The sequence below is a fragment of the Liolophura sinensis genome, chromosome 13, assembly GCF_032854445.1.
Source record: "Liolophura sinensis isolate JHLJ2023 chromosome 13, CUHK_Ljap_v2, whole genome shotgun sequence".
Classification (NCBI taxonomy): domain Eukaryota; kingdom Metazoa; phylum Mollusca; class Polyplacophora; order Chitonida; family Chitonidae; genus Liolophura; species Liolophura sinensis.
The window spans coordinates 4,061,866-4,086,858 of NC_088307.1; the positions used below are offsets into that span (position 1 = coordinate 4,061,866).

The 24,993-nt window shown below is 40.4% G+C and overlaps 1 protein-coding gene across 1 annotated transcript; it reads left to right on the top strand.

Annotated features, from left to right (window-relative positions):
- Positions 1 to 1,156: 1,156 nt before the first annotated feature.
- On the top strand, positions 1,157 to 23,404 carry LOC135480315 (nonsense-mediated mRNA decay factor SMG7-like). The gene is made up of 23 exons (XM_064760129.1): positions 1,157 to 1,252; positions 3,153 to 3,184; positions 4,220 to 4,337; positions 4,933 to 4,993; positions 5,275 to 5,346; positions 5,671 to 5,749; positions 6,502 to 6,594; positions 8,588 to 8,659; positions 9,391 to 9,544; positions 9,816 to 9,898; positions 10,361 to 10,591; positions 11,217 to 11,364; positions 12,071 to 12,162; positions 12,974 to 13,040; positions 13,564 to 13,760; positions 14,811 to 14,872; positions 15,612 to 15,683; positions 16,087 to 17,412; positions 19,317 to 19,382; positions 19,740 to 19,783; positions 20,016 to 20,146; positions 20,690 to 20,895; positions 21,403 to 23,404. Exons 1-23 carry the CDS (start codon positions 1,227 to 1,229, stop codon positions 21,484 to 21,486), a joined length of 3,516 nt encoding a protein of 1,171 aa, XP_064616199.1. The 5' UTR covers positions 1,157 to 1,226; the 3' UTR covers positions 21,487 to 23,404.
- Positions 23,405 to 24,993: the final 1,589 nt, after the last annotated feature.

Sequence of the window (24,993 nt, forward strand, 5' to 3'; positions counted from 1 at the left end):
GGCGGCCGAACCACGTGACATGAATAAAAAGTGGAGAATTTATCCCTGGAAAATCTCCGCCAGAATTTGTGTGCAAAATTTGAGATCTCTATGTTAAAAGGTGAAAAAGTTTCCTTGCTAACAAAGTCGGTGAAAAAAAAATAATAATAAGAAAAAACAGAACGATAACAATAGGGATCCCGTTCGGGAGAACGGGATCCCTAATAATAATATACCCTTACATCCTTACCTTACTTAGGTTGCATCCGAACAAGCGGTTCGAACGTGCTATATGTCATTCGCCAGGTCGAATAAATCGGGCGTGGCTAGGTCAACCGGCTTTTAGTTGAGCTATTTACACGTATTGAACCAGTACGTGGTAGTCACGTAATTGGCACCGCCATGATCGAGGCTTCATATAGACCTACACTGGAGTTTATTAACTTTCGCTGGTTAATAAGTTTCGTAAAGCGTCATAGACCTACATATTTTTTGTGGGACACAAGCTGTAGTTGTATGGACCGCTTCGATGGCCTAATGATTAGGGCGTCCGCATCAAAATCGGGTCATACCAAAGACTGAAAAACGGTGCCTTGCTTAGCGCTCAGCATTAATGGGTTGTAGCAAGGAAACAGGACTGGTTGGCCCGGTGTAGGTATAATGTGAAAGGGTGGGGTGTCATGTCTGGTGCCTTCCGCATGATAGTTCAGTGGCGGCAGCACTGTCAGACGGCATGGACTCTCGCGCAGCCACAGAACACATTATTTATACACACACCTGTTGACCCGTGATTGTCGAATTGAAAGATTGCTAAGTTCCACATAAAACTCCAAACACACATACATACATAGTTGCATGAATATAGTTAGCTTTTGGTCACTAAAGTTGCGAAATTAAATCCCGGCTATGGTCAATTTGGATATATGTGTCATGATTAAATTAAAAATAAGTTTTGCCAGAGCTGGATTGGTATACTTTTAGTTGTGATTTTTTCTTCGTATCACATTAAGCTGTATTTGTTCATTTACCCGTTAACCGTGTAGTACCGACATACATGTATGTATCAGTATACTGTAACATCGTTGGGAAGTTTAATGCTTCCAGCTTTAGAAGTGCAAAGTACGAGTCAAACAGGACCGGAAGTAGTGACGGAGAAGCCGGAAGTTTTTGTCAGCGAAACAAATATGGCCGCCTATGGATGAGGCCAACGCCAATCCTTGGGTGAAAAGTCGGCAAATTCCCATAATATGAGCACAGCCGCTCAGGTTTTACGGTAAATAAGATTTCATTTTACCCTGACATGGCCATGTTCAGTTTGCAAACAAGGCTATTATCAGAGATTATGTGGGAAAAGTACCAAATACTTCGTAATATTCTTTCAGTTTTGTGATCGAAACCTTATTTTGAAAACTTACACAATCAGCACGTTTGTAACTAAGAACATAACGAGCAGTGAATACGCTTTCTCTTTTTATGACCATGTTAAACTTTTACTGTTGACTTTCTCACAGAAAGATCGTCGTTTTTTGGTGGCTAAAAAAAATGCAATTCCAAGTGTCAAAATGTTATGTCACACTTAATCATACACTTTATGAGTATTCCTTTAAAAGCGTCAAAACAAAAGTTTCATATTTTCAAGTAATGTTTGGGGAAACAGCAATACTTACTTCTTTGTATTATGACTGTTTTTGTACTTCTGACTGGAGTCGACAGTGTTATGGGTCTCGTATGCAGTATGCAATGTTAAAAGGATAACAAGCTTGTCAATAACCACAGTTTGCTCTCAGGATATTAATCGTGACCATGAAGTGGCTGTGGTCCAAAAGTTCAGCCAAATTGTAGGATAATGCACCAAGTTGTCAGCTGATTGTTTCTTTGTTTTGATGTCCAAGCAACTGAACAGGACATTTACTTATGTCCATCTTTTCTCCAGGTTGCACATCACTGTTAGCACTGCATAATGCTTATGTGGTGTGATATCACTTTTGTGTCAGTTCTAGGAGCAGCAATTCATTTCACATTCAGTTTTTATTACTTTGTGTAGTTGCGCAATGTGACTCTTAAATCGAGCAACATGAAGTTTTGGGAGAGCTACGGACACAAACTACTTCAAATATGTTGGATCAAAGGTAGACAAGATTTACTGGATCTTCACACACATATTGAAACTTCCCTAGGGTAAATTGATGTCAACCGAGTGGTCCCCATAATCAGCTAACATGTTCTGAGTCTTGCCAAACCAAAAACAATCCATGACAACTGCACAGATTCACAATATAAATACATTTTCAGACACTATTAGGGATTGGTGCATTAGGGAGTTATACTGGCCTGTGTTATGCCATACCATCTTAGCTAGTTCAGCTCCTAGAACATCGGGATACCATGAGGTACATCATGTCCTCTGATGCCTGTGGAATACTCCACAAGCAGCAGTCAGGTTCTTTACATCGCTCAGATTTGCTGAAACATGTAAAAAAAGTGTCAATGAAGGCATTTTCAGGCTAAATTGTACTCATTTCCCAGGAATTTGTCTGACGATACATGCACTTTACAGTGACACCTTTGCCAGATATTTACTGGTATGTTTTTTTTAAAACCAGTATTGGGCAGGATAGACTGTAAAATTTTCATGTATCACACAGCAGTGACCAACAGTCTTTGACAGTTAAATATATTTAGTGCTGAGTTTGATCATTACAACCATATGAAGTCAGGGTTAAGTTTGGTTATTGTAATCATTATCAGGTCGGCATTGGATTTAATAATTTAAACCATATAAAGTCAGTACTGAGTGTAATCATTGCAACCATGTAAGGTCATCTTTGACTGTGGAATCATATGAACTGATTTGGAATCATATGAAGTCAGCATTGAATGAGTTTTGATCATTTTTGCCATATGCGGTTAGCATTGAGTTTGTTCACTGCAACCATATTCAGTAGATATTGAATTCGGTCCTTCCAGCCGTATGTTGCGGGCGTTGAGTTTTGGTCATTGGAAGTCAGCATGCTGTGTAAAAATGGCCAGCTGTGATAAAATACACGTAGTTACGATGTTCTTGTTTTTTTTTTTAAATACTTTTCACACATACTGTTTGTTAGTATACATACATGATAGCAAATGGTAGATACCAATTAGATGTTTGTAACAGATCTAGTTTATTTTTTCAGACAAGCTGAGGCATTGAAGGCTACAGTTTCAGGTGAGAATGTTACAAATGTATTGACTGAGCGTTGAAGAGTGCTTATTAAACTGCAAGTGGCCCTTGAGCTTCAACTCTGTTTCCCACTGGCGGCATTGATTTATTCATTTTCAGCTGGCCTGTATGAAGTAAATTGCCAAATACTTGATCTTCACTTCTGTTTTGTGTAAATATTAGAATGTTAATTCTTGAGTATGGAGTAAAACTTCAATAAAATGAGAATCCATGTGAAGGTATAAATTGAACTATTTTATGTATTGAGCTGTAGTTTTGCGTACGCGTGTCTCTTTCAAGCAAGCCTGGATCTAACTATTGATGTTTAAATCTAAATATTAATGTTTAAATCTAAGTATTTGTGTTTATATCTTACTATTGATGTTTAAATCTAAGTATTGATGTTTAAATCTAAGTATTTGTGTTTATATCTAACTATTGACGTTTAAATCTAAATATTGATGTTTAAATCTAAGTATTTGTGTTTATATCTGACTATTGACCTTTAAATCTAAATATTGATGTTTAAATCTAAGTATTTGTGTTTATATCTAACTATTGATGTTTAAATCTAAGTATTGATGTTTAAATCTAAGTATTTGTGTTTATATCTAACTATTGACCTTTAAATCTAAATATTGACGTTTAAATCTAAGTATTTGTGTTTATATCTAACTATTGATGTTTAAATCTGAATGTTAATGTTTAAATCTAAGTATTTGTGTTTATATCTAACTATTGATGTTTAAATCTGAATGTTAATGTTTAATACCACACTGAAGATTTTTAACTGAAGGTAAAATGATGTGAGTGTGATTGGTGGAGTAAACCACTGTGGCCAGGGTAAACAGTTGTTCATTTTTAAAAGGAGATTTTCATGTACATTTTCATGGCAAAATGTATTATATTTAATTATTGCCTTGTTTGTTATGGATTTTGAAAGTTTTAATCTTGGTTTGCTTCTTTTATAACTGAGAAGTTTCCATAAATGGATTGTAATTTCTGTAGTGCTGGATAACAAATGTTCTTTGTTGGTTTCAGACAACAGTAAAAATGTATCAGAAGTGTGTGTATCGCGACAACGACTGGAAGATCTCTACAAGAAAGTACTGCTCATTGACCTGGAGTATGCTCTGGACAAGAAAGTGGAACAAGAACTGTAAGTAGCCTGTCCAGAAACCTCACGCTACACATAAAAGTTGACCAGGAGCTATAAGTAGCTGGTAAAAGGAACATACAGCTGTATTTAGCCTGTATAAAAGTTGAACAAAAGCTGTAGTTGCGTGTTATAAAGGAAATTAAAGTAATATTTACCATTAAAGTAATAGTTTACCAACAGCTGTATCCAATAATGGAGACAAATTCACTATTTCAGTACAGAAAAACTTACACAAGGGTTGTAAAATGACCTCTCAAGAAATCTTGCTCTGGAAAACAGAGTTAATCAAGAGCTATTAATAGCTGGTAAACAAAATGTACTCTAGACCAAAAAGTTGAACAAGAGCTTTAAGGGGTCTGTCATGGAAACTTGCTCCGGACAAAAAAGTTAGAAAGTGGCTGTAAGTAGGCAACTTGAAATAAATGCTTGTTACTACATTTTAATACTTTTTGTGGAGCAAGTTGTTGCAGACAGGTGATTAGGATTTTACATTTTGTGTGCTTCTGTAAGATGCGTGTTTATTTAGTGAGTCCAATTAAATAACATGGATGATAAAGAAGCAAAGTTTGAATCCTGTTAGTTGGCTTTTTTTCAGATGGAATCATGCCTTTAAGAATCAGATCAACATACTTCAGGCCCAGGCTAAAGACAAGCAGGTACGGCAAATGTTACTGAGTTCGTTCAGAGGAAAATGTCCCAGGTCTTCCAGGTCATCAGTCGCTGTCTTAAACCTAGTCAAACTTATCTCTCTGTGGCAATAGTACAGTTGTGTCGAATGTGCTACCCACCAGCAGATTGTGGCAAACGCTTCGCATAGCTGGAACCCTGATAAACCAGTGCGGTTTTGTCTCTGTTTCTAATACCATCCTAGATACATGGATCACGTGACATGTTTGCGTGACATGTATTAAATAGTCGTTTCTTGTTTCCCATTTAGAACCCAAAGAGGACTGAAATTCAAGCCACTTTGAACCTTTTTCTGGAGATGGCAAGTGGGGTGTATTTGCAGGTATGATGTTGGAGTATGCAGAAGATCATGCTGTGATGTATATCTTCTGATGTAAATTACATATAAGAAATATATAAATAAATAAAATTAAATTCATGAATAAATTGCAGTGCATATTAAAAATATTAGGGTAAAACTTAAGGCTTTACTGTATTGACAATATTACTTGTGTTTTCATATGCAAGGCTGCCTAAATGGCAACGAAAATTATCTTTGAATATAGGGTAACACTCAAGACCTTGACATATAGTAACAGAATTATTTGTATTAAGCTGTCTTTCGATTCTTAGTACAGCTTGGTCACCTGATTACTTTCTGTTTCAGCTTTTGCAGCTGATATGCTCAACGTTTAAGCTTGACTTGCCTTTTAGAAGGAAGTCTTCAACATATGGGATAATGAAAGGTAGGTGGTTCAAACGGTTTTGAAAATTGATCAAACCACTGTGGCAGAGGGGTTAGCATGCTAGCGCTGCACAATGACATCAGGAGCCTCTTACCAATGCAGTCACTGTAAGCTCAAGTCCACGGACTCATGCTGGCTTCCTTTCCGGTCATGTGGGAAGACCTGTCAGCAGACTGTGGATAGTTGTGAGTTTTCCTCAGCCTCTGCTTGGTTTCCTACCACCATACTGCTGAATGTCATGGTATAAGTGAAATATTCTTGAGTAGGAACGTGAACTCCAGTGAAATAAATAGATTAGTTGTATGTTGTTAATTAATAAAACCAATACAAATGGTGCATAAAGGTAGTGCTACATTATCTTAATTTACTAGCAAAGTTTTGCCTACTATGCAAGAAAGAAACTAAAACTTATTGATGCTTTATTTGATGTATTGACGTATTCACAATGAGTGTATTTTGGTAGCAACTCTTGATGCCGAGGACGAACCCCTGACAATTGAGGCGTTGTGTTTGAGTCCAGTTTTAGTTGCTTCACCTGTGTCCTAAAGTGGAGAGGTTTGCCGGGTAGCTAGCAAGGTGTGGTTGTTTCCTTAGGCTGTGTGATAAAGTTTCCTCCACTCCTAAACCTGACTCTCATTGCATTCTTGAATATGGGGCTCTGGCTGAGATGTAAGATACATCGACCACAACTTATTCCATGTTTGAAGCACCTCCTGTATTCATGGCTTAACAGAGCTGTTTGTCTACCACAGAATGGAGTCCATCAAAGATGAAGATCAACCCTCCAAAGAAGAGCTCCTGTCTATACATCTGTCAGTATTGCCTAGTCCACCTGGGGGATATCGGTAAGGATAGCACTGGTGTGACGTCTGTCAATATTATCTAGTCCACCTGGGGGATATAGGTAAGGATAGCACTGGTGTGACATCTGTCAATATTATCTAGTCCATCTGGGGACATAGTTAAGGATAGCTTAGGCGTGGCATCTGTCAGTATATTCTATTCCATCTGGGGGATATAGGTAAGGATAGCACAGGTGTGACATATGTCAATATTATCTACTCCATCTGGGGACATAGTTAAGGATAGCTTAGGCGTGACATCTGTCAGTATATTCTAGTCCATCTAGGGGATGTAGGTAAGGATAGTACAAGTGTGACATCTGTCCAGTGCATCTGGAGGACATAGGTAAGGATAGCACAGGTGTGACATCTGTTTAGTGCACTCGGTGGCATAGGTAAGGATAGCTTAGGTGTGACATCTGTCAATATTATCCTGTCCATCTGGGGGACATAGGTAAATATAGTACAGGTGTGACATCTGTCAATGTTGTCTAGTCGATCTAGGGGCTGTAGCACAAGTGTGACATTTGTCCGGTGCATCAGGGGACATAGGTAATGATTGCAAAGTGTGACATCTGTTTAGTCCACCTGGTGACATAGGTAAGGATAGCACAGGTGTCACTAGGTGACAGTATTGTCTAGTCCTACTGGGAGATGTAGGTAATGATAGTACAGGTGTGACATCTGTCAGTATATTCTAGTCCATCTGGTGGATATAGGTATGGATAGCTCAGGTGTGACATCTTTTTAGTCCACCTGGTGACATAGGTAAGGATATCACAGGTGTGACATCTGTCGGTATTGTCTACTCCTACTGGGAGATGTAGGTAAGGATAGTACAGGTGTGACATCTGTCAGTATATTCTAGTCCATCTGGTGGATATAGGTATGGATAGAACAGGTGTGACATCTGTCAATATTGTCTAGTCGATCTAGGGGATATAGGTAAGGTTAGCACATCTCTCAAGTGCATCTGGGGGACATACATAAGGATAGCTCAGGTGTGACATCAGTCAGTATTGTCCTATCCATCTGAGTAAAGTAGGTAAAGATAGCACCGGTGTGACATCTGTTTAGCTCACGTGGTGACATAGGTAAGGACAGCACAAGTGTGACAGCTGTCCAGTGCATCTGGGGGACATAGGTAAGGATAGCACAAATGTGACATCTGTCCAGTGCATCTGGGGGACATAGGTAAAAATAGCACAGGTGTGACATCTGTTTAGTCCACCTGGTGACATAGGTAAGGATAGCACAGGTGTGAAATATGTCATTATTGTCTGGGAGATGTAGGTAAGGATAGCACAGGTGTGAAATATGTCATTATTGTCTAGTACATCAGGGAGATGTAGGTAAGGATAGCACAGGTGTGTCACTATTGTCTGGTCTACCTGGGGGATATAGTTAAGGATAGCACAGGTGTGACATCTGTCAATATTATCCTGTCCATCAGGGTAATGTAGGTAGGGATAGCACAGGTGTGACATCTGCCAGTATTGTCTAGTCCATCTGGGAGGTATAGGTAAGGATAGCACAGGTGTGTCAATATTGTCTAATCCACCCGGCGGGATATAGGTAAGGATATCACAGGTGTGACATCTGTCAATATTGTCTAGTCCATCCAGGGGACGTATGTAAGCATAGCACAGTTCACCTGGGAGCATTGGGAAGGATAGAGCAGGTAACTCTGTCTGCTATCTCTGATATCAACAGCCTGAAAAGAGACCAATGTGAACTCAGCAGAGATCCTACCGTGTCATACATGGATTGCAAAGTTGGTGTACAGGATCATAGGAGGATGAAACGCATCCAGTTTAAGCTTATGTTAACTGGGTTCCCATTTTATGGACTGAGCCTGTTGCTGTCAGCTTTTTGGTTTCTAAACCAACCGACTCAGTTAGCAAGATTGACTTTCCTGATTGTTGCGTATACAAAGCTGTAATCCCTCTGGCACCATGTTTGTGTGTCACTCACTTTTTGCTTTCTCCTGTTCAAGCCCGGTACAGACAACAGGTAGACCAGGCCCAGTCATATTACTGGCACGCTGCCCATCTTATCCCTGTCAATGGTATGTACTACTTTGAATTTTCATCATGCACCGAGGGTTAACTGGTTAGAGCATCTTGCTTTTCAAATGCCTTGTCACCAGAGATGTAGGCCCAGTATTATACTAGCATGGGGAATCTTCCAAATTCTCCTGCGTCTATCATTCTTGGAGGCTATGTGTCAAGAAACAGTTGACAATATTATTTGGTGTCATCATATATGAAGTTCAGTGGAGATCATCAGTATGAAATGTCACATGTTTAAAAGTTTGCCAGTATGGGCACTCTAGTTTTCTCCACCCATAAACTGGCTTCCATCCTGTAAGTGAAAAATTCTTGAGCATGGTGTTAGGCAACAATGAAAAAAATCGATCATAAAGGGGATTCCCACTTGAGTCCTTAGTATGGCTTTTCCACGCTTATGAAGTTACATGCACAGATCCAGGGCTCGTCAGCTGTGGTTTTTGGGGTTTTTTGTTTTTTTTTTGTTTTTATATTTTGTGTATTTTCTTTTCTTTAATGTCAATCGAACTAAGCCTTGACTCTCTTTATCTACAATAAATGCAAAGGTATTCTAGCAACATGCTTAGGGTCGTGGGTTTCCCCCGGGCTCTGCCTGGATTCCTCCCACCATAATGCTGGACACTGTCATATAAGTGAAATATTCCTGAGTATGGCGTAAAACACCAATCAAATAAATAAATAAATCAGTAATTCCATAAATATCAGCTAACACTGTACTGAACTGTTTCAGGCCAGCCCTACAACCAGCTGGCCATTTTGGAGGTTGCCAGGGGTAACAAGCTGTCCACCATATTTTACTACATCCGGAGTTTGTCTGTTCGTCACCCATTCCCAGCAACAGCCACAAACCTCGAAAAATTCTTCTCAAAGATTTCCAGGGAAAGGTAACTCTTTAAGTACTTGAGTTATGAGGACCATTTTTTCAGTTTACACAGAAGAGCATTAACAAATACTTGATGGAATTTTAGGGGTTTGGGTCATGAATGAAAGATTGTGGCTGAACGACACTTTTACAGTCATGAAGCCAACATTTAATACTGCTTGCATGTTATATTACTTCTTGAGATTTAAGGAAATGGAGAATTGTTTAATTTTGAGTTGTATAAAGATTTATACAAAGATTTATGCTAACTTCATAATTGCATTTCCTCTTAGAACTGAGTTCAAGTCCAAGTTATCCATGACAGAGTTTTTGACAGCCTTTCTACAGTTCCATGCTTTCATCCATCTGTGTGTGGGTAAGTACTATTAACACGTTTTGTCTGTGGCATTGGAAACCTGGAAAAGCCTGGAAATTAAGAGTAACTTTTCCAGGTTAGTTTGTGATTATAGCTCCTAGCGACCTTATATTATATAGGTCTGAAAATCAACTTTAAGTGAAGTACTTACATGTATCTTATCTTACATGTTTGTCCTCAACCCATAAACTGTGCTGCCAGCATATAAATGGCATATGGTGGCTGCATGGCCTATAGGTTAGTATCCTAGTGCAGCACAAATCACCCTGGATCCCATCATAGGTGAAATATTTTTTGGTACAGTGTAAAGCGCCGAACAAGTGAAAAGTAAATAAATAAAATAAATGAATTATTTGTGATCATGGTGTAAAGCCCCAGTAACTGAAATAAATAAATTGTAGCATTGTGAACAAATCTTGAAGATGCATTAGGTTAAGTAAATGATTGACTTACCTGTTGCAGAACTGACACGTGCTGCAGAGCTGTCTGAGAAGCTGCTGGTAAGCATGCCCGCTCATGTGACCTCACAGAGCTTCTCCTGGCATGTCCTGGTACAGATGCTGGCCATCAACCTGTTTGCCATGCACCACGTGACCCGACAGACTGACGGATCCCCTGATAATAGCCCCAACAAGAAGGATATGTTGAGTGAAGACGAGGGAAGGTCGTTTGAAATTGTCTTCAATTTTACAGGTATTTATAGTAATGAGGTGATAGCTGGGGGTTGACTATTTTAAAATGTATTTTGCAAATGCAGTTTATTCTTTATTACAGCAGGTCAGTGTGGAATGTAAAGACAGCTGTAGTTATAACTATATGTTGGTAATTTTCATAACGTTGGGATGATCCTAACTTCGTAGTAATGCCGTCAAAATCCAAGTCGTGGACAGTTATGGTAGCAGCCTGTTATGTGAGTGCACAAGTGTCAAATGGAACATTGAACATTAAGACAGTTTCAGTGGTCTAAAATACGATCTGAATTCAGACACGGCCATTTACTCATACACCTCAGATATGCATGCAGTAGTTAATTAAAAAAAATGAGGGAGGCTGTATTTATACTGGTCTTTCCAAATGCTTTTCTACTAGCAGATTGAACACCCTGGTAATGTAGGTTTACAACACAACACAGTGGTATTGAGGGTCCTTAGGGTTGGCCAGTGCATGCATACCTGTTTGTCACATGTAGGAAAGCTGGTCAGTAGCTGGTCAAAAGCCTGTGGTTTACCTAACGCACTTCTGACAACTGGCCGTCATCGCATGAGTGAAAATTTGTTTAGCATGGCATTAGGCAGTAATTAAATAAATGTTTTGACAGTGAACACTCTGGAAGTACTAGTCATGTATACCCCCAAACAAGAACAGAAGGCGAGAAATTTCTTCACGATGCCAGCAATCCGGATCATCATAGACTGGTTGAGGCTTGACAAAGAAAACTTCAGCAAACCTGTGTTAAAACAGTCCCCGTGAGTGCTTTTCTACTGTTGGTAGTTGCTTTACAAAAGACTAGAACAGTAAAACTATGTGATAACTGCATTCATAACATGTAGCTTTGTTCAGGTTAGTTGTGGTCATTTGTATAAAATCAGAGTATAACTCTTGGGTTTCTACAAGTTCTGTGTTAACTTGTTTTACACTTGAACATTGTTTTATCCATGATTAACTGAGAAACAATATGCCTGTATTTTTCCGGCCTGTTCACATGTAGTGCTGAGGCTTGCTGCCTTCGGTGGCCTAAGGGTTAAAGCGTCAACCTCGAAATTGGGAGAGCCGGGATCAAACCCGGGTTGGGTCACACCAAAGACTTTAAAAATGGTACTTCTTGCTGTCTCTCTTGGCGCTTAGAGAGGTCAGGGCAAGGACACAGAACTGGTTGGTCTATTGTGAGTTTAATGTGTCAGTAGAATGTGACTGGGTGGGGTGTCATGTCCAGTGTGTTTGGCATGAAACTTCAGTGACGGCAGCACTGCCACAAAAAGACATAGTATATGTACATACACCCAACTGATCCATCTTACCCCTCCAGGTTTCCACTCAGCATGCCCGCAGTCAGACGCCTAAACAGGTCACAGGTTTGGTCCATCTATTAAATTGATGGCGGTGGTATAAGTGACAAATTGGCATTGATGATTATTATATAAGTACATGGGTATAAAAATCTGTTTGTCTCAGGGTGTGGCCTCACCTGGCTAAGCTGTTCAACATCATTCAGCCAGCAGCTGTGCCCAGTTTGATAGACTCTCAGACCAACAACAAGAAGCCAGGTGAGTGATGTCTTTATTACCTGTCTATAATACTTAACAAAAGGTGAAATGTCAGGATGTTGTCCACAGATGTCACATGGTGTAATATCACACTTGTTGACATGGACTTTTCTTGTGCCATTTTCTCTTTTTTTTTTTACTTTGGCATAAGTCCTTGAAAATACTTGAGTTTTTTCAATGTAAATAACATATTGTGTTACATCTCTCCCTCATTGTAAAACACATCTGTACATACCTTTTAAAATTTCAGGTTTTGTTACTTCTTTGAACTCCCAAGCTTGATTATCATGTAATTATTAAATAAAAGCTGATATTCTGATATGGTTTACTGTTAACATCCAGCATGACACTATGTTTTTATTTCTATGTTATATGTGTCACGGCTGTCAGTACCTAACAAACGTCACACAGCGCGCTTTGTTTAATATAACGCAGTAAGCAGATTTGTCCCCTAACAGCATCGTTGTAATGGGGAGAGGTGTATGTTCTGAATAAATAAGCTACCTAAATAGTATTCATTAATGTGTACATGAAGGTATGTGCTAAAATTGAATGGCCCTTGAAAGTGACAGAAAGCATAGAATATTAAGTCCTTGAAACATGTTCTTTTACGGTTGGGAGGCAGTGTTGTGATAGAGTTGATATTGAGAACTAACTCATAAAGGGTGTCACTGTCATGACATCCCACAAATAAACTCAGAAGTAATGTTTAAAGCGAATAAAGGATTATATTTGATGGTTAGATTTTCTTTTTTTGTTGTACTGATAACAGTCATTAAGTTTGATGAAATTGAATTACCCCTTATTTTAGATGCTGAAATAGCTCTTCCTGAGGATTTTGAGTTGAGGTCTTTCCAACCAATAGAGAAGGCTCACAGGTAAGTGGAGATTTGTGCAGGATTTCATACCCACTGCTGGGCGATCACTGGCGTTTGAGATCACCTGTCACCCAATAGGATTTGTATTTATGGCAAATATTGAGGGTGTTGATTCATGAGGACTAGTGAATTTAATATTGGTGATCTGAGTCAACAAATTGATCGTAGGTTAACTTGACTTTAACCACCGTAACTTCATTTCTTGAAGACCTATGTTGATATTTTAGTTACAGTCAACTTCCAACTACAGACCCTTGTTGGAAGAAGGCCCTGTCTGAAAACCCAGCCATAACTCGAGGTCTAGGACACTAGGGCTCAGGATCTGTTGTGGACTTTAGTCAGACTTAGTCTTATTTTGTGGCACTGTCCCTGAACATAGATTTGAAAGCCAGTATTCAAGTTTCCTTGTAAAAGAGTGAAAATTTCAAAGGTTAATCACCATGTTGGCAATTTTGAAATTAAGACTGAGTGTGACTCTGTCTCCCTTGTTTCTTCACCCTCTGCCGCCCTCGTTTTTTCACAGCGGCCTGAGCTTCAGTCAGAGTGTCCTTGAAGACAGATCGCCTGAGGTCATGGCTACCATTCGCTGTCAGCGATTGGTCAATCATGGGAAATGGATCGCGGAACAGTTTCCTAGCCTGAACTTGCTGAATGTAAAGGAGGAGAAGCCGGGGCGTGTCCACTTCAGCTCTGCCACGCCCATGGTCAAGGTCGTACCAGGTAAAATACGTACCTGTTATGACTGAGTTCTTCAGTCTCCTCACACCATAAAACTGGCACACACAGGAAATTAAGACACAACTCGGCTCAATCCACCTTTCATTGTCGGCGGTTAACTTTTCTGTTGGAGAAATAGAGAAAAAGGGACATCAGACATGTCATGTGTATGCAGTTGGGGTTTAAAGCCATGCATGGTTCAGGCGTCTGGTACCAACTCTGTACAATCAGTTGAGTTGTAAAACCATATATGGTTATGGCGTCTGGTACCAGCTCTGTTCAATCAGTTGAGTTGTAAAACCATATATGGTTCCAGCGTCTGGTACCAGCTGTGTACAATCAGTTGAGTTGTAAAACCATATATGGTTCCGGCGTCTGGTACCAGCTGTGTACAATCAATTGAGTTGTAAAGCCATACATGGTTCCGGCGTCTGGTACCAGCTGTGTACAATCAGTTGAGTTGCGTCTTGAGCTCCCGTGTATGCCTAGCTTTATGGACATCGTGCATATAGACATATGACTTTTATCGACAGTTGTTGCGGAATGCTGTGCATTTGTGATTACTGGTCCTGGTCCAAAGGATCTCAGTATTCAACTTGTGTTTGATCATCTACAACTTCAGGAAATATGGAACTGTGCTTGTTATTTGGTTGTGAGTCCGTTTTCATGCTGCGCTGTGCTTACTTTTATTAAAACCTTTACAAGATTTATATGCAAAATTGTTGGAAACTGTTAATGCAGTCATATTTGCAATACAGTATCATTCAGCAAGTAGGATGTAGTTTTTTTTTTGAAGAATTGAATGTGACATTTTTAATGACAGTTTGAAATTTACAACTTCTTATGTGTTCAGTTGCATGCACCATATTCATGCTGGGAACACATGGGAAAATGGGCCAGTAACTTAACAAAGGTTGATGGTTTAGGAAGGCAGCTGTGGTCCAGTCATAAAACTGACTGCCATCATAGTATGGTATTAAAGAACAATCAAATAGATAAAATAAATATTCATGCTGCATATGTTATTGAAGCCCTATTTTACTCTCCCTGCAGTGAACACAGAGCAGAGTAACACCCCAGAGAGGAAGACCGTTCGCCAGAATGTGGCTATCCAGGTACGTTAGAAGATGTGAACAATGTCAGTTTTGTTCCCTGATCAGTTCAAGAATGTTTTTCATAGGTTTATCAAAGAGTCTGTACCTAAAGTTTTTGATCAGTGACATGGAAACAATTTCCTGAATTTTATCGAAGTGGATTAACAGCAGTAACTTACACATACAACAAATCAATTAAAGTCAACACAGTCAAGCAGTGTGAACCAGAGCTCTTATTTAAATTATGTTGTAGGAAGCTCTCGTATGAATTTTACATACGTTTTACAACAGAGCTCATCGAATGAATTTAAACACATCACTGGCCTCACTTCTTCAGAATACTTGAAGATGTATCACATTCTTTGTTCTGTGGAGATGTCACCTTGCGGTCGCCTTGAGTTCAAACCCAGATCAAGCTGATTTCCTCTTCGGCCGCATATGGAAAGGTCTGTCAGCCGCCTGTGGATGGTTGTGAGTTCCCCCAGGCTCTACTCTGTTTCCTCCCAACATAATGCTGGCCGACGTTGAATAAGTGAAGTACTCCTGAGTACAAGATAAAACACCAATCAAATAAATAAATAAATCCAATACATTATAGCACAGCACTTTGTATTTGCAAAGATTTCTAGAAACCAAGTATTTCAAGGTGTCCCTTTGATGTCAGGTTCTGTTTATTACACAAACAATTCATACTAGGGTCAAGTTTAAGAAAATAGGGATCAAGGAAATTATAATAGTAACAATGGAAATCTAATTTTAGGCCATCATTCAAAAACAGAAAGGAAACGAAACCTCTCCCGAGAGATCTCCAGCCAACGAAAGCTGTCAACAGGTTTGTAACAAGCTTTCTGATTCGTCAAACTTTTCCAAAGCTTAATGTTCAATGATTGAAAGATACAATTTGTTAAAAATCATTGAATTCTTATGCATTGAAGCCAAATATATTTAAAATTTGTAATACAGGCATCCACTGCCACTGCTATTAAAATACAAATTTCCTTTTCACCTGTAAGGTTTGGATAGTCCAGAAATGAAAGTTCAGATGTCTGGGAAGAAAATGGCTGTGATAGTTATAATGACAGGTTTTGTTATGATAGGATTTGTCAGTTCTTATTACAGTTTGGCATTGCAACTGTAGCTACACAGCCCATTCACACCACATCTTGTAGTATCGTAACTCTTATTCCTTTTGTTCCAGAAATATTCTCATGGAAAAACTATATGTTATGTTGCAGACAAAGACCTCAAAAGATGGTAAGAGTGATGGACTATCGCCTACAAAATACCTTCTTGGGACGCCGATGAAAGACCCGCAGTTCATGAAAACTTCAGGGGGACACAGTTCTGGCACCTCCCAGCAGGCTACGTCTCCCTCCACAACAACCGCACGCGTGACTTTCCAGCTCCCGGCTCAGCAGTTATCTCCCCAATCACAGAAACAATCTATCGAAAAACCGCCAGGGCAGTCTGGGAAGGACAGTAAGCAGTACCAGTCCAGGCACAGTGACCTTAACAAGCCCCTGGGGGCGCAGTACCGCCAGATGCAGCATCAGCAGCAGATGAAACAGCTCAAGATGCAACAACAGCAGCAGCAGTTGCAGGCCCTGCAGCAGCAACAACAACAACAGCTGAAAATGCAGGAGCAGCAACAACAGCAAAAGCAACAACAACAACAACATCAGTCAAACATGTCTGCCTGGCCAAGTCAGAACCAGACAGGCCCCCAACAGGGAAACTATCAGTCTGAGGGCATGTCAGGTCCCCAAGGCAACCCAAACAGTCTCACTATGACTCAGAGACAGATGCTGATGCAAAAGCAGTTTGAGGCCCTTCAGAAAATGGGTGCATCGCCACAGGCGCCCCCCCCACCCGGGCAGAGTCTTCCACCAGACAGCCCCGCCTCCCATGCTGCAATGATGGCAAGTCAGCAACAGCTGCTCAATGCGATGGCAACGCTTCATCAACAACAACAGCAACAGCAGCAGCAGCAGCAACGCCAGCAACAACAGCATCAGCAGCAGACCTCCCCACTTCTCCAGCAACAACCTCCTCCTCCTCATCAGCAGCTTGGTCCACGGCAGATTCACCCACGGCAACAGCACCCACAACTAGGGTCGCCCCAGTCGTCTCCGCAACAAGGGCACGCGCTACAGCGTGGGTCAGTTCCCCGCCAACAACAACAGCAGTCCTCGCAGGCATCCTTCCCCGGGCACATGTTTATGCACCAGCGCTTCGCCTCGGCTCGCCAGCAGCACCCATCCCTGCAGTTCAGGGGTCAGGGGTCGCAGGTTTTGCCGGGGCTGGGACCGTCACAGGGAACAGACAGACAGATGCCCGGGAAGTTCACCCCGAATGATGTGATGAACCCGGCCATGTTCCTTAAAAACTACCCGACCAACTTCCCATTCCCATTCTCCCAAGCTGCTGGTCCCATGGCTAATCAACACTCGGCTAATGTTGGCTCTCCGCATCCTATAGGAACCCCACCAGGGGGCGCTGGGCTCCATGGTCCAGGTGATGAGAGAGAAATGATGGCGGGCATTGCTAAGCTTTCCGTACAGGTATGTTTGTCTGTGGATTTGGTCTGTCTTGATTCCAGGCATTGCCCTTTCTGTTAATACTGGAAGCGATGATATGTGCGGTAGAATAGCCACGCATATCATAGACATTTCAAGATCACAGTCATTATTTTCAAGGAGAGCCCCCGCTGGTTCATTGGCTGAATGGTTGAATGGCTGTTCTTGCTTCAGTGAGTCAGCTTCTGGCCAGTGAGGTCACAGGGTTGAATATCGCTCTTACTGCTTCAACTGCAGTCTTAACTAAGAAGGTTTCTCTGGTATCTAAGGCTTGTCTTTCGAAACATTCAGCATCAGTATAATGCTGTAGATATGTATAATTTGCACATGGTAGCGTTAGGCCCTCAAAACAAAATTCTGTTCGGGGGTAAACCAACCCAATCAGAATAAATATTTTTTTCATTCTGGTCTGTGACAGAGATAGGGATTTTAAAGAAATTAACATAGATAGAAGAAAGAAAACATAAAATTCCCCTAGATTACTTTAGATATGGTTAGCTCTAATGATCATATTTTTAATGTTGGCCTTAACTTTCTTCTTTAAAAGGGCTCCCAGGTGGAGGTTTACCTCACAAACTGACGTTGGTTTACCTCACCCACTGACCCTGGTTTACCTCATCCACTGACCTTGGTTTACCTCGTCCACTGCCCTTAGTTTACCTCACCCACTGCCCTTGGTTTACCTCATCCACTGATCTTTTTTTACCTCACCCACCGACCTTGGTTTACCTCACCCACTGCCCTTGGTTTACCTCACCCACTGACCTTGGTTTACCTTGTCCACTGACCTTGGTTTAGCTCACCCACTGAGGTTGGTTTACCTTGTCCACTGACCTTGGTTTAGCTCACCCACTGAGGTTGGTTTACCTTGTCCACTGACCTTGGTTTACCTTGTCCACTGACCTTGGTTTACCTCACCCACTGACCTTGGTTTCCCTCACCCACTGATCTTGGTTTACCTCGTCCACTGCCCTTAGTTTATCTCACCCACTGCCCTTGGTTTACCTCATCCACTGATCTTGGTTTACCTCACCCACCGGCCTTGGTTTACCTCATCCATCGCCCTTGGTTTACCTCACCCACTGACCTTGGTTTACCTCACCCACTGACCTTGGTTTCTTCCACTTAATGCCTGACCACCATTGTATAAGTGAAGTTTCGAGTATGACATTTATCATTAATACGGCAAAGAAATGAATCGTCAAGGATCCATACGATGGCCTATTAATGGGTGCTAACTTAAAACTCTTCTGTAATTGAAGTATCGTTTGGCATGTACAACCAGAGAACCACTGTATCCAGTCCACTAGCATAAAGATTAACAAGAGTGATTTTTTCTTCACTCATTTTCCATGCCACAGCATGAATGTGTTTCATACATGGTATAAATAAGTTTGCTGTATATCTTATTTCCATAACACTGTATTAAGGTTGGTGGCTTACCCCAGACATTTCTCCGGCCGTAAGTGGGAAGGTCTGCCAGCAACCTGTGGATGGTCGTGGGTTTCCCCTGGGCTCTGCCCGATTTCCTCCCACCATAATACTGGCCACTGTCATATGAGTGAAATATTCTTGAATACGGCGTAAAACGCCAGTCAAATAAGTAAATAAATACCTGAGGCATTCTACTTTCTCTGCCCATGAAAATGACCACTGTCATATTAGTGAAAAAATCCTGCATGTGGCATTAAACAATCAGGCTGTCTCATTTCCAGTTTTCTCCTATTTCCCTATCCCTCCCATGTTCCACCCTGGCTAAACCCATGAATCAAACCAATCTATCCATTACACTGTTTAAGCAGGTTCGTGTTGACAAAATTATGGAGTGACATGGATCTTCTGGGGTTTGTGCCATTGTTTTACTGATGGACATTTTCTTGTATTTTCAGCACTCCAGAAACACTCCTCAGGGTCCTTCCCCCTCCAGACTAAACCACATGGACGCCACCTCTGATGTAAATACTTTGAAATCACAATACATACAGATATACAGTTATTATTGTCTTAGGGTTAAGCCTGAGTTTCTGCTGAATGTGGAGCTATACCTTGACAGACATTGATCTGATATAATTTGATATCCACTTTGCTTGTTTTAGGAGCTCTCTTATGAACCTTACCTCTTTTGTCAAACAGGCATTTAACACTAAATAGGTGTCATTTGTGAATAAAAACTGGGAAATTTAGTTCTTGCATGAACTGTGGAGTGAATCCAGTTAGCACATGCTTTGGCCCGGAGTTTTTTAGTGTGAAAACATGGGAATATTTTTGTTGAGATAACCACTATTGCCATTTGTCTGTTTCTTGTTTTCCAGTCCATGATGTTAAACAAGTCAGACGGTCCTCAGGTTACAGATGGGTGAGTGGGTTACTTTGTCGTTGGAACACTTTGTAGATTTTAGTTTTATTGTCTTCCATCAGAAAGGATAAAGGTGCTTTGAAAAAATAAGTATTCTTAAATACTGTGGGAAAACAGTTCAAATAAGTAAGTAAAATACGTAAATTAATTTTATTTATATATCATATTCTTTAGAGACATACTTAATGTGTATTCCTTGTGGTTCATGTTTCATGTCATCTCTTTCCTGCAGCCCTCGTAATATGTTCAAGGGAGAAGGAGGGGGAGACCTAGTAGGACCTGAGAACGCTCAGCAGGGGACTTATTCGCTGTTCAGCAGTACGCCTTGGTCTGTGCAGATATCATCGGCTGGAGACTCTAAAAGTAAGAACATAATACTTTCACTTTCAGAAAGGAGGTTACTTTCACTTTTGCTGTGTTATGGGGCCCTAACCTGATCCTTCAACTCTTCAACATCTGCTGGAACAACAACAACAAAGACAGCAATGTGTTTTTTTTTTCATTAAGCCTTGATAATCTTCTCCTGTGGTGGTTTATCCTATTTGCAGTTCATGGAAAATCACTGTAATAGGTTTTTCTGCCGGCAGTATGACACATGTGTACATGATGAGCTCACTGTACAGGTGAAAGTATGTGTGTCATTTGTGCCAAAGTTCATAAGTTACTTGCCAGAACCCAGTGGTTTACTCCTTGGAGTCTTACTTACTCCACTCTTCCTAAAACAGACCACCACAGAAGTGATAGATGGAGAGTGAATGATGACGGTTTAATCTTGTCTGTTTTAGTTTTGCATACACATTAAACTGACTGCAGTTGTATAGGTGAAATATTCTTAAGTACAGCATTGAACACCACTCAAATAAAAACTAATCAAATAAATTTGTTGAACTTTTTTTTTGTGTGCAGGTTTAGGATCCTCTCCATTCTCGTCTCAGGCCAGCAGCATGAGGAATTCTCCTGACCCATTGTCCGAACTCCTGCCAGGGGAGGCAACCCTGGGCTCTGGGTTTAACCTGGGACTTGGGTTTGGGACCGGTGATAATCACTGGGGTCTACAGGGACCTGGTCCTGACCACACCAGCCAGGTCATGAACAGCAACATGCAGGTCCATGTAAGTCTGCACCACTGTGTAAACTGTGTAGCAAAACTGTAACTATGCAGCACCACTGTAATTATGGAGCACCACTGAAACTATGTAGCTCTGTAACTTTGGTAACGTTGAACTGATTCTCTCAGATTTACTGTTATAAATGTAAAATTTGTATATGAATGAGTTCTTTAAGAGGAAATCGATTTCAGAATGCAAAACTTAGTGTCAAATCTTCTTCCATTTCTTTTTTTGTTTATGTCCATATAGATTACGGAAAACAAAAATACTGTTTCTGCACTTTTCAAACAAGGCGACGTATTGAATTAACAATTGGCATATGGCTTCACTATAACGAGTTACAGGTCAAGCTGATTTGTGAAAATTTCGTTTTGGTCATGTTAGTTGTTATGGACTTTGACATAGCTATTATTCTGATGGCTCAGTCTGGTACGGAATTTTTTTTGTTTGGTGTTTAACACCATGGTGATAAATGTTGATTTTGAAATGAGCCTCACTATTTTGTTACAGTCACTATGGTCCTCACCTGGCCCTTCACCGCTCCAGCGTCTGCTGGAACAACAGCGCCAACATCGGCAAAATGACCCACACTGAACTATCACAGAAATGTCCTTTTGAGGATGAGGTCAGAGGTCACGGTTACTGCGGTGACAAACACCTGCAATGATCACACATCATTGAATAATCATCGTAAGACGAGTTTCAGAAGCCAAGTCGATGTGATATCTAATACACAGCCAGTGAATGGCAAGGATCGTCAGCAACCCGGAAGCAAGAAAAATCTGTCTTGTGCGTGAAATGATGTATTAACTGCCATTTTAGATTCCTTGAATAGTAGAAAGGAACCAGATATACCCATGTGGTGAGATGATAGAAAAAAAAAAGCTGAAATGAGTGCGAAGAGCGCCCCCTTGGTTCTGTCTGACAAGGGGGAAAACTCTTTTCATAAACTGGGATGTACAGGGATTATGACAAGAGCTATATCTGTTCATTGAGGAATTGGTGATGGTGTTGATAGGTCAGTATAAACTATCCTTATTTTTTAAGCCACCAGCTACCTGGAGCAGGTCGCAGTATGGCCTGATGGTTCATGTATAAAGGTACTTATGTCATTCTAAGAGACAACTTTTCAGCGAATTCAGTCGTGCAAGTATTGGAAGATTTGCACATCACAACCAGATGCTGACTCGACAAATTACCTGTGAATTGTTTTGACACTGTACACTGTTATGACTGTACATTTGGCAGATCATACAACTGTACCTGTGGTTTCATTGGAGAAAGCTGCAGGAAATGGGATTATATTAAAAGAAGGAGATGTTGTTGTTAGGTGGAGCAGAAAGTATGCGCAGTTCGCCAGGTGTGACTAGGGCTTAGAAATGGATTTTCTCTCCATTTTTCTACTTTACTTGTGTATGTAATGCACACCGGTGGGTGGAATCAAAGAAAGTGTCATGGGGAGTTCAGAAGGATATCCAGCTTTACTCTATCTTTTTGCTTTTTGTTTTAAAATTTTTTTCTTCATATAGGTACACAAGCACTTCACTAGCAGCCTGATTATTCATGCAGATGTCATTTTTTTATGCTGAAGGAACTTAAGAAAAAGAGAGACTGTTTTGGGCACCTGAATAGGACAGTCAACCTGTTTTGAACTCGTGGATTAGGCTTTGTACCTGTTGTGGACACCTGGATAAGGCACTGTACCTCTTTTAGATACATGGATTAGGCACTGTACTTTTTTCTGACTTCTGGAAGTGGTTGAAAGGTTGGTGTATGTTATTATTATTGTGTGAAAAATGAGCATATTACACAGGAGTACAAGGTGTGTCGTGGCTATTAAAGGCTTGATTATAGGAAGCCAAATGAAAATGAAGGCCAGCACCTATAATGATGGCATTATCAAATGTTAAGATGAATGCAAAAAGTAATATGTGAAAATGTGTAACATAACTGAAATTGTAAACAATACATAAAGGTTGAACTTGGACAGTTGTGCTGACTGGATTCAAAATTGTTGTCAGTTTGCTTGTGATAACTTCATGGGGAAAAAAGGGAGACAATTTTATCAGTGCTGTATGTTGGGATGTTGTTTAGCAATTTTATGATAATATGTAGAGTATTGTTTATCAGAATTCATGAGTGGAAAGAAAAGACAGCAAGACCACCAACTTATTCATGTGTCCATGTATTTTGGCATGTACCTTGACATGGTTATCTCCCCTCCTCCAGGAACGTCATTCTCCATTGGTACAGTGGGATCTGTAGTACGAGTCAAGAAATATTATATATGAATAAATTATATATAAATTTTACTGTGAGCACAGTTGAACTGTATACTCTTCAAGTTGCACCTTACAAGCCATAAGTGTTTTGTAAGACATGCTACAGTGAAAAGATTCTGACCATTTTACATGCACTGTGAAGTCATTTTGCATGACTTGACAGCATGAGCTGTCTCCCCTGAGTGAGAAAGGCGAATGAGAACAGCTTTTAATAGGCCAAAAAAAAAAAAAAAAAACATAAAAAGGGAGGATAAAAGATGAATCCCATGACTGAGTTCTATCCTTTTCTACCAGATCCTGACATTATATGTTGATAATGGGTTTGTCTGTGCCAGTGGCCAGGGTACATGGCCTTTAGAGTGCTGTTCTATATAATAACCTGTGAATGTTGGTTCTGACATTACAAACATTTGTATAGTAGTTTTGGGAGACTTTACTCTATTTATCTGGTTCTGAGTGTAAGTTTGATAGCTGAAGAGCTATGTGGAAAGTTCCAGGACCGTTTGTTGGTTCTGCCTCTCCCGATGTCAGCACTGGTGACAGTTAGGCATGGTTAGTGAGTGTTGGCATGAGGTAGGGATTGGAGAGTAGAAGTGAGACAAGGATGCGATAAACCTGGTATGGTGGAGATTTGTTAAGTGTGAATTGGGAGCACATGGTATGGGCAGAGAAGGCACAGGTGGGGAGTAGGGGCCGGGGAGTATGGGCTGTAGAAGATGAAGTAGGACTATAAATGCTGGCATGGTGATATGTAGGATAAGGGGAGGTCTCGGGATGGAATAGTTGAGGGGTAGGAGCCTGACGGAGTGGGGTAGGACCATACATGAGGGTGGGGTATGGTAAGTCATGCATAGTGGAATTGTCCTGGGTAGGAAGTGGACGGGAAGACACACCAGGACATGGGAGGGAAGGGATGAGGAGTGCTGGCCAGGAACATTGTAATACTTTAGGGCTGTTGGGTGTATGAAGTTTAGTTTAATGTTACATTACTGGACAGTTTTCATGAGTGATATGCTATCAGTCTAATTTGTGTGGCACACAAACACACAGGAAAAGGTGTTCTGTACATGTATGTCTCTTCCACACGATTCATCACCTAGTCTCCCCAAGGCACTTATCAAGACTTTCAGGGGATAGACAGCAAGAATGTAAAGAAAAAAGAAAGTACTTTGTTTGGCCTAAAATTTTGTACCGGCATTCAACTAAATTACTTATATTACCCGTTCACCAAACATACCATTAAATACTGTTTTTTTTTTAAACTGATACAAAATTAAATACATTTAAAAATTTGAATTCAAAGCTACTAATTTATTTGCAACACTGCTTTAACTAACAACTCAATGCATATAAGTCCATGATTTTTTTGGACTTCAATATAGACCACTTGCATGTTCAGCCAGATAAATTGAAAACAGTTTTCAATCTTTTCCTTTCAAGTCATCAATTTTGAATGTGAGAGTTCCATGTAAAAGATTAAGAAAACAATTATTTATGCTACATGTAGGTAGTTCTGGTGTTATTCCTCAGTTAGACATTGGTTTCCCAGGGTTATCTCCCTTTGCACTTAGACTAGGGTTGGTCGAGGTCTAGATCATTCTGACAAATACCAGGTTTACCAGTTTCCAGAATGTGGAAGGTAAAGCTTAAGATGGCTAACCCATTCCAGAGCTAGTGGATTCCCACCAAATGTGGCCTCCCTGGGCGAACCAGATCCAGCGTGTCTTTGAAACTTCTTGACGCATATGTGTTCCAATTCGGTCATTTCTCAAAAATCATTTTTGTTAAAATAAGATTGAATAATTATTTAGTATGGTAG

Excerpts from the sequence above, each read along its gene's own strand:
- LOC135480315 (XM_064760129.1), top strand. The coding sequence starts at position 1,227 with ATGAGCACAGCCGCTCAGGTTTTACG. Across the intron at positions 12,163-12,973 it reads GACCAACAACAAGAAGCCAG|ATGCTGAAATAGCTCTTCCT; the intron begins GTGAGTGATGTC and ends CCCTTATTTTAG. Across the intron at positions 19,784-20,015 it reads GGTCCTCAGGTTACAGATGG|CCCTCGTAATATGTTCAAGG; the intron begins GTGAGTGGGTTA and ends TCTTTCCTGCAG.